Here is a 10,375-nt window from a genome sequence, read left to right as displayed (position 1 = left end):
TTCCACGTCTAATTGTATGATAACACCATGGACTTCTGCTATGTTGTTATGTAATCAATATTGTTGTCTGCCAGTGCTAGGTAGCAGTGTATATCTCCTTTCCCTTGAATTTCAAATGATCTCTGTTATGTTTATATGGAAATACATGTGTATGAAAGGAAAGGAAAGGAACATTTGTCTCTTGTTTGTCAAGCTCGTGAATATTAAGTTGCAGTTGTGGCAATGTGGGATATAGAATTTCATTTGAAACCAAAGACAACCACTATTAAAGATTCAATATTCATTAGTTTAGATTAAAGAAAATACATTTACTTTGCTGCTCTCTAACAATGTTCTGTTGTCTGCTTTCGTTTCCATTTTTGGCCCCCACCCCCTCCTCTGGACTCCTGTCTCTTTCTGCAGCCTTTTTCTACTGCTACTCCTTGCGGCTCCTTCCTAGTGTTGTCTTTCAACCACATCCTGATAAGGGCTAAAAATCTGGGAGGTCTCGTTTGCAAGTTGTGCACGTTAAAGATCTCTAGGTGGTCCAAAATCGATAAGAGTCGGCTTCAGCCACCACTCGGGCAAAATTAAAAAATTTCCTACCTAACTGAAAGTGTCTAATGTGTCCCGCACGCTCATATTATGACCTCATGCAGTTGCGAGCACAGTAAAACAAGTACAAATTGCTTCTGTCGCAGGAAAAATAAATAAGACTACTTAATATTTCACCAGTACTCTTAATTTTCCATCTTCTAGCCATGATGGCAAGCAAAGGATAAACTAAAACAGAACCAAATGAAAAACTTTTCCTCTCATGTTGTGAAGATGATCTCATAGGTTCACATTACATCTATTGTATAGACAAAGAAATTAATAAACATTAGAGGTTGATGGGCATTCTGGTGTCGTTTAGTCCTTCTTTCCCATGTACAATCCTTATCTCTCCTTCTTTCTTTTTTTGTATGTTACTCTCTGGTGGCACTTTTAATCTTAAACACTTATATTACGACCTATTTGCCAGTCTGTAAAACATTCTAAAATGAAACGAAACAAACACATTTCATGCTTTAATTCTTCTCCAGTTCTCTCAACCTTCCATCCACAGCCCTTAATATCTAGTAAGAGTACACAAAAGAAGAAGAAAAGGAAGACCTTTCACCCTCTATGTTGATGCTTGCTCACAATATTTTTTTATATTCTCAGGTGTTTTTAAACCAAGAGGATGTTGCTTCATTTGACCCAAACAAGACAAATAAGGGCCCGCAGGTTCACCCAACGATTGAGCGAATTCGAAGGTAATGCTTTTTAAAGTTTTCTGTCTATCAAATGACACATTTTTTTGTGAAAGGCAAAAGAGACAGAGGTAGATTTAAGAATAATTTACCTTTAGAACTCAAACAAGTGGTAGATGGGAAAAGACTGAAATAGTAATGTAGGTTTTTCGAGAGTATCTTTGTTTGGAGAATGAATTGTGTACCATGATTACCCATGACTGTTTCAGTTTTGGCTTTTGAAGAATAAATAGAAGATATCAGGTTGTGGTGGGGATGGCTCAGTTTCACTTTGAAAAGACTGATTTCTGGGTGGAGGGGGGGGGGGATTATATGGATGATCTCAAGAATCGAGTCTGACCATGTCACTCAGGTCTTTTTTATAAATTTTACAGCGTTCTTATGAAACGGCAGTCCTTTTTTCAAACGCTGCTTTTGGGGGAAAAGGAGTCCTATTTCTAACCAGGGTTCTTTTGATAATGATAATCCTCTTTTCTTTTTCATTATTATTATTATTATTGCTGTTGTTGTTGTTGTTGCTATCATTACTATGATGTTGCTATCATTACTATGATCTGTGTTACTGTCATGTCTGACTTTCAACATGTATGTCAAAATGCCTTATGTCTTGAGCCCCTGTGGGCCAACTGCCAGATGTACAATGTTTTCAAGCTGAGCTGCTGCTCTTAGAATTTTATTTTTGTTGAGTAGTTTTTGAGTTGTTTTCGGGACATCTTGACTATGTCTGCCTTGATCAGAGAAGATGAACTCTTTGAGGACACACATTCTGGTCATTCGACAACGCTTGAAGACACGCTGTGTTGAAGTATAATTCTTTATTAGTGCACATTTTTAAATTCCGTTTTCTTTATCGGAAAGTTGAAAAGGCAAGCAACAACGACAACGTGTAGAGAAGGACATTTACCAAAGCCAAATCTTAAATGAACAAACAATTTCTGTTTGTGCAGTTCTGAATGGTAAGATCGATTAGTAGCTGACAACATCTCAAATAAACAAACAGTTTATATTTCTCCGGTTCTTTTTGATAAGACTGGATAGTAGCTTACAACATCATAAATTGAGAAATAGTTTATATTTCTCTGGTACTATTTAGGTAAGATAAATATAACCCCTCACACAAACACTTTGTATTTCCCTGGTATTGATCTGTCTTCAGTGTATCTATTTATTTTGCTGCCAATTAAAAAAAAAATCTTAATGTCTGTTTCTCAGATGCCACCAGAATGACCTGGAAAACGTGATCTTCTTTGTTCTGATGGGCCTTCTCTACGTCGCCAGCGGACCCACAACGTTTGCCGCATCGCTACATTTCCGCATCTTCACTGCTAGCAGATTTCTCCACACATATGTTTACCTCTTTTCCATCCCTCAGCCCACTCGTGTGCTGGTTTTTCACGTGGGAGTGTTCACGACGCTGTCCATGGCCTATCATGTTTTTTCTCAAGTAGCTTTTTGAAGAGTGACAGAACAGAACATTTGACTTTGCTGTTAACAAATGATATAATGTTCTTAAATAAGGCAGATTGAATTTTACTTTTAAAAAGGTGTAGAAATGATACAGTGTTCTCAATTAAGAAAAGCTGAGCATTTATATATATATATGTGATGCGTCTAGACGTAAAATGGTTGTGTCAGGTTGCAGTGGAATCAGGCACTCGTCAATTTTTAGGCGTATGGAGTAATTGGTATTATCCTCAAGGGTGTTCCTTTGAGAAAAAAACCCCATCTGTCTTGAATAGAAGTTTACATATTTGCGATTGAAGGAGGTCGGGTTTGCTTGTATCAAAGGTAAAATTAGCGAGAAAATGGCTACCAAAGTTTGGTGACATCTGATGTTTGAGTGACCTTGGTAACTGCAAATTAACTTTTTTGGTTATTTATTGACATTTTCTAGAAAGACAATAGAAATGTGCTTTTAAAAAGACCAGAAAGGTATTGAGCCAAAAACGGAAGAAAAAAATAAATAAAAACTCCAACAGGCAGAAAAAATATGGTTTCTTCAATTTCATTAGTTTGACAAGCGCCTGATTTCACCATAACCCAACACATTTACTGTTGTCATCAGCTGTGTTGGCAGTGGTGAGCTTTTTGCCATTTTGGTGTGGTCTGCTCTGTCTTTTTTATCAAACAACTATTGGCAAACTGTTTAACTGTACTAAGTACTAAGCATAGAAAACAATTTTTCGTTAGAGAAAAGTAAACTGTTTCATCTTTTAAAAGTTGTGCATAAATTATTTTATCTTTACTGGCATTTTCGACAATATTTCTCGAGCACATGCAACTAATAACGCAACTTAAGAAACTGCAATTTTAACACATTTTCAAAATTTTGAACTGAGTACATCTGAACCGCTTGCTGACAATTTGTGAGCTAAATAGTAAAATGTAACTTCCAGCTTTGATGAACAGCATTGTGTGCACGCTCTTTAAGCAGAAACAGCTTCTTCTCTAAAATGTTCCTCTTATGTTCATACACTAGTAAAAATACTAAAAATCTTTTAGTTTAGCATTCTAGTTTGTGAGTGCATCATAATAATATATCTATACGCAGACAGGCTTTGGTTTCCAAGGCTTTAAGCTAGGGTTATGTGCCTTGCTTTATTTATTGGAGCTTTTTATTCATCTTTATGTCTTGTTTGTCATGTCGGCTACAACAAATTTGTTAAGCTTAAACGTGTTACAACTGTTGTGCGGCTGTATTACAAGTATGATAACAAAGTGACTGAGTGGAATACAGTCTAGCGTGCACATACATAGCAAAATTGACGGGACGTGGAAATCTTTTCTCTGTGTACGAACCTTGCTGTGCATATATTTGAAATACAAAGAATGTATGTGTGGAAGGCAAATTTCAGGATCTGAAAATGTGTTTGCTGTGTGCGTGTTTCGCAGCGCGCGTGCTTGCTGTATATGCGTGGTAGACTAATTTTTTCTGCGAAAATACAGTGAAGGGTTGGGTTCTCATGGGAGATTTAAGGTCAGCGATGAGGATTGAAGAAAGGATTTAAGGTTAGCAGGGAAGAATTAGGGTTTTTGTAGGAAGTTCTCATTTACCAGGGAAATGTTTTTGAGGAATTAGAATCGATTAGAAACAGGGAAGAGTTCAAAGACTTTATTGATTCATGAGGGGGATTTAGGATGGGTACCACAACATCTGGCAGTGAAGGATTATTTCTGAAAAAAAAAATTCTTAAGGGTGTGTAAGTGTTTTGATTGTAAAAGTAATTACTCGGTTTGAGCATTTAACGTATTAACATTGTTGTAGCACATACTGTTGTACTGTTTTATTTAAATGAAATATTGCTAATTTCACTGATAAAGCTGTTTCTTCCCTAACTGCTGAAAAATTGCAGTTTTGGAATGATAGCTTCTGAATCTGTTCTCAAATATTTTCTCAGTTGTCGCATATGTGTTCCTATGAAATAGTGCACTAATATATTTTACAATGTATTTTGCATTAAAGACTTTTCTTTCTCTATTTTTCTTGTTTCTGTTTGTATTATGGACTTAATACATTGCGAGATGTAGATATAAAAACATCTAGCCTTAAGCTACCATATGTATGTTTTATATATATATGTATATATATATATATATATATATATATATATATATATATATATATATGCATAGGCATATATATATATATTATTATGGAGCCAACTTCACTCAAACCATTGCTGAGGTTGCAGAGCTTCTGTGTGGCTTTATGCTTTCATTTCTTTCTTAGTACATGTGTATTACTTTTTTCCAGGCCTTTGAATGGCCACCCAGTGCCAATAGTACCGTGTCAGATACTGTCATAAATTCTAAAGGCCTGCTGATGCTACTGCTACTACTGTTGTTGTTGTTTTTTGTTGTAGTTGTTGTTTTTTGTTGTTATTGCTGTAGCTGCTCTCCCTTACCATTCGAACCTCATGTTCTTCTACTTCAAATATAATTTATATACCCATTGCTGTGTTCTGCTTCTTCTACTTCTATTAAATGTTCCAATTTGTGACTGCTGTTTTTGCCAGAATTGACTCCAGCGTTGAAATGGCAGCAGCTGATAGTATGTTGGTAGCAGTAATATCGTCTTCCTCCTCTTCCTTCTTACTCCTCCTCCTCCTCCTTTTTTCTCCTTATCCTCCTCCTTTTCAGCCTCTTCCTCCTCCTCCTCTTTCTCCTCTTCCTCCTCCTCATCCTCCTCCTCTTCCTCCTCCTCTTCCTCCTCCTCCTCCTCCACCTCCTCCTCCTTCTCCTTTTCCTTCTTCTACTTCTTCTTCTTCTTCTTCTACAAAAGATCACGACGTTTGAATACATTACAGTCAAGTGTGGCTTGGCTGCACTCAACCAAACTCGAGGCCAGCAGTGGCTTCCTGATAAAACCGGCCAACCCACAAAATTGAGGGTTGGTCGGTTTTATCGGGGAAAATTTGAGCGACACAACCGTGTCTAACCCACGCAGTTTCGTTAAAAGCGACGATTTTTTAAGGAAAAAAAAGTCTACACTTTTTTGGTAAAGTGTTTTTATAGGTGTTTGAAGCTCTGATTTACCGTTAAACATCTTTGTTTTGAAATAAAACAGTTTTTTCCTTCTCCTGTAAAATTTACCTCGCTGGGGTTAGCCGGTTTCATCCCAAGGCCGACGATATATTATTATTATACAAAAAGACTTTGTAAGTATCAAAGAATGCGCCAACTTTCTTCAAGGTGCATGGCTTGACAACTACTACATTATTGGGTTTTCTCACTCTGTGTCCTGTGGCTATAACTATAACAAGGCAATACGACAAAAGTTACCATTGTTTTGAAAGACTCAACAATAATCGAATTTGACTTGATCGCTTTCAAAACTTCTTACTGAGGCAAAGTTTCATGGTAATTGTGGTAGCATCGTGGTACGACGGCCTTCAACTCCAGTAGATGTTTAAACTGGTTGGCAGTTTTCTTCAATCTGTCTTTGCAGAGAGGTCCAGCAGTAACCGTCGTACATTGGGTGTTCTGCTTTCTTGGTCCTTGCAGCGCCTGCCATCCATCATCAAAGTTCAGCTTGTACTGAATTGAAAAGTATGGAGTGTACTTTGATGCCTGCAAGTCAGTGACAGTAGGATTGCCTGCTTTTCTCCCTGGACGGATTGTTTAGTGCTCTCCGACCTTTGCAAAATCTTTGAAAAAGCTGTTGCCAAGGTACATAACTTCATAGGACCTGGGGGTGCGTCTGGCTTGGAGCATGATGTTCAGGTAATCCATTGGGATGTACATCAGTGCGTTTTAGAGCCATCGCTGGATAGTGCCATGGACTGAATTCACGTCCATTTGGATATGGCCCTTGGTGAGAATTTCTGCTCAACTGTGAGATTAAGCTCTTTGGCCAGGAAAGTCCATTGCACTCACCAGGGTGGCAGTTCTGTTTTAGTAGTTGCACCAATCACTGCAGATGATGAAGTGGTTGAAGCCAGTCACTTGCAATATCAGTTAGTGCGTCAGACATGATGAAAACTGTTGAAGCTCAGACCAACTTCACTTTCATCCCAGACATATCATCTGGCGTCTCCAAAATTGTAAAATTGTGCACAGCCAGTTTTGTCTTATAATACAAGGTGGATGTCTTTAGTGATGAGACCAGAAGGACGGAGTGGATCCCCATACAAAGGACACGCATTTTGTTTTCTGGATCCAGTGCCGCCTCCCTGTCCTTCTCCTTCTCTTGTCTAGCTGCCACTTTCCTCATATTCATATTTGATGAGCTGTGTATTCTGTTCTGTGAGGTTTCCTAATTCGAAGCTAGTGCAAATGTCGCACTGGTATTTCTTGGTTGAAAGTGAACCCAAATCGTTTTTCTTGAACTTTTGGCAGAACACTTGATAGCTCAATGTGGCTTTCACCCTCTCTGCAAAGTTCTCCATGTATACTTGATGCAGATCTGACGTTTTCTGGATTGTCATTGGTAGACAGGAGGATATCTTCGAAAGTTTGTCAAAAAATTTCTCTTTATGGAACAACTTGTCATCCTTGGCTCTCTCACCGTAGACGTGATGTGTTCTAGAGAGGGGGGGGGGGGTGAGGGGGGACCTCTTGTTTTTTTTCGGAGAAGACACTTTAAATAAACCAGTTGGTCAGGCCTGTGGTGTTCATGAAGATTGTTTCACAAACAGGTGTTCTTTGACCATTGACACTTTTAAGTGATATTGAAGGGTGTAATTTCTCTTTGGGGTTTCACTTGCTGTGTAAGATCTCTTTTTGTCAATCCTGTGTATCATGGCAGACACGTAGTCTCTCTTTTCTTTCCAAGAGAGTGACCAGTGATGTCATTGCATTTTGTACAAACCAGTTTACACCTGCAAAGGACGTCAAGTTCACGTCCTGCTCGCTTCATGCCTTGACATGTGTAGAGGCATCCCCAGTTCTTTCAACCTCTTCCTTTTGTTACCCTTCAAATCGTTTTCATGCCGTGTCTTTTTCGCAGAGATCAAAGGCGACATAACTGTAGTATTATCAGCTGATGCGACATTAGCCTGGTCATGTTGATCACTTTCCATTGCGCTGAGGGTCAGAGGTGACGTAGCAAGCGTGGCATCATCTTATTGAATGTTATAGCGTTATGTAAGTTAAGGTTTGATATAAAGATAAAGCATTATGTTATGACACAGAAAATAATCTATACAAAACGCAAACGAAATGAACTTTCAAAGAAAATCGAAAGATGTTTCAGAAGGTAATGACTGCAATAAACACAGCAAATGAAAAAAAAATTGTTGAAAACTTTCAAAGAAAACGATCGTTGGGGGCAGACAGTGTGCTGGACAGGTCCCACATTTTTTTTTTCTGAGTGAGTTAGTAAAGAATGAAAAGCTATCGACTTCGTCCATTCAATTGCAATGGAAAAATTGACAGTAGTCCTTCATAATTCGGTAACTTTCAAGTACAAAGACAAAGAAGAAAACGTGGACAGAAAAAATAGTTTCATATAAAACACAATCCATAAAGATGCGTTTGAAATACCGGCATTGTCACGAGATAAAAACAGTTCGGTGGGTACAGTGGGAAGTTTTAGTCATTAATAACATTATTAGCAGCATAAAAAAGAGGGAACAACCAGATCTATATAACTCCCAAATGAAACCAACAAGAAATATTACACAAATTTCCCTTTTGAAGAGCTCACATGGTTACGTGAGCGAATTCTGGACTATCAAACGAAGTCCGGAGACGAGTCGAAGCGGGGTTAGTCGGTAACGTAGCACGTGGCCCCTCATTGTTAGCGCGACAAAAACCGACAACCCTCATTCCCTCCCTTGCAGGTGGGATAGTCGGAAACATCGGGCTAAAATCCGATGGATGCCGGGTTATACGGTTTTATTTCTAATGTTTTAAAGACATTTCTAGACAAAATTTAGATCTGACTGAGTGAGTATATGAAATGGACAATTTGCTATCAATAGGGCCAATACATTTTTTTGGTACATTTTGTGGGTTAGTCGGTTTTATCACCAGGCCGACGATATATATTATGTATGTATATCATCTTATCAATTTTTTACCTTATTTCTGAGATGATCAGTGGAGACACATAACACATCTATATATTTAAGAATAATTTTATCATGGTAAAGATTAGGATGCTTTCCAAAGTTGGAATGGTTTTTGAGATAGATAGATAGATAGATAGATAGATAGATAGATAGAGAGAGAGAGAGAGAGAGAGAGAGAGAGAGAGAGAGAGAGAGAGAGAGGGAGGGAGAGGGAGAGGGAGAGAGAGAGAGAGAGAGAGAGAGAGAGAGAGAGAGAGAGAGAGAGAGAGAGAGAGAGAGAGAGAGAGAGAGAGAGAGAGAGAGAGAGAGAGCGATCAGATGGGGGGGGGCTCTCGTGGTCTAGAGGTTATGGTGTTCGCCTCTCATGCAATAGGTCCTGACAGCGACGGAAAAGTTTCTTCTCTCAACGGAAAGTTTTCTTCTCTCAAATGTTCTCTTTCCTCCTCCTTTCCTGCTTTCTAACCATGTTCTGTCGTCTGCTTTCGTCTCCACCTTTCTTTTCTGCCCCCCCACCCCTCCCCCGTCTTCTGGGCTCTTGACTCTTTCTGCAGCCTTTCGATAATTCTACTGCTACTCTTTGACTCCTTCTTACTGCTGTCTTTCAGCCACATCCCTGATCTTATAGTAGGTAAGATCTAACACCTAGCCTTCTCGGATAGCGGCGAAAAAATCTCAGAGGTCCCGTGTGCAAGTTGTGCACGTTAAGGATCCCTTCGTGGTCCAAAATCGATAAAAGGAGGCTTCGGCCGCCACCCCTGCAAAATTCAAAATTCCTACCAAGCTGAAAATGTTTAATGTGTCCCGCGCGCTCAAATGACTTTATGCAGTTGCGAACGCCGTTAAACACTTACCAAAACACATAGAGACTAGAGAGTTCAGAGAGGGGGGGGGGGGGGAAAAGGTTTTTAGTCTTATTAAGAGTTTTACGGCTCTTGCAACACATCATCATCATCATTGCCTTTCTCTCCCGCCTGCACCAGGGTATAGGCCACGGAAAAACACTTTCCACCTTTCTCTATCCTGGACTAGCCATGTCTTCCCACTTTTCTGTACATCGATTTCTGTAATTCTGCTCAAGGTTCCACACAGTTTTCCCCTTGATCTTTTACTCTGTGAATTCCAATCCAACGCTTTCTTTTTTATGCAGCTCCCTGACTTCCTGAGAGTATGTCCAATCCATCGCCACTGCATTCTACCTACCTCATCTCTGACTGGGATCTGTCTTGTTTTCCTTGACACTTCCTCATTGGTGACCCTGTCTGTCCATCGGATCCTCAGACACTTAGACACTTGCTCAAGAAAACCTGGATCCTCTTTATGCAAGTCTGTATTGAGTTTCATGTCTCACATCCATACAACAGGACTGATTTCACATTTGAATTGAAAATGAAAATCCTCAGCTTTGTACGAAGTGTGACATCTCTGGTCTTCCAAGTCCTATTCAAAGATAGGAAAGCAGCTTGTGCTTTTCCCATGCGGGACTTCATTTCAGCTCCTGTTCCTCCCTCTCTGTCAATAATATTATACTCCCTACATAGTATAAGGATTCAACGTCTTCTAGTGCATTTCCTTCTATTGTGACCTTCT

At 39.2% G+C, this 10,375-nt stretch overlaps 1 protein-coding gene across 1 annotated transcript in view; it reads left to right on the top strand.

Annotated features, from left to right (window-relative positions):
* Positions 1 to 2,730, top strand: part of LOC106013530 (microsomal glutathione S-transferase 1) — a 6,829-nt gene extending 4,099 nt beyond the window's left edge. Inside the window, exons 2-3 of the mRNA XM_013089511.2 lie at positions 1,186 to 1,277; positions 2,487 to 2,730. Coding sequence (XP_012944965.2) covers positions 1,186 to 1,277; positions 2,487 to 2,730 — 336 coding nt within the window. The remainder of the gene's footprint in view (positions 1 to 1,185; positions 1,278 to 2,486) is intronic.
* The last annotated feature ends 7,645 nt before the right edge of the window (positions 2,731 to 10,375 follow it).

This window comes from Aplysia californica, unplaced genomic scaffold, assembly GCF_000002075.1.
Source record: "Aplysia californica isolate F4 #8 unplaced genomic scaffold, AplCal3.0 scaffold00968, whole genome shotgun sequence".
Taxonomy (NCBI): domain Eukaryota; kingdom Metazoa; phylum Mollusca; class Gastropoda; order Aplysiida; family Aplysiidae; genus Aplysia; species Aplysia californica.
The sequence above is the reverse complement of the archived record's forward strand: the minus strand, read 5'-3'. Positions and strand labels throughout refer to the sequence as shown.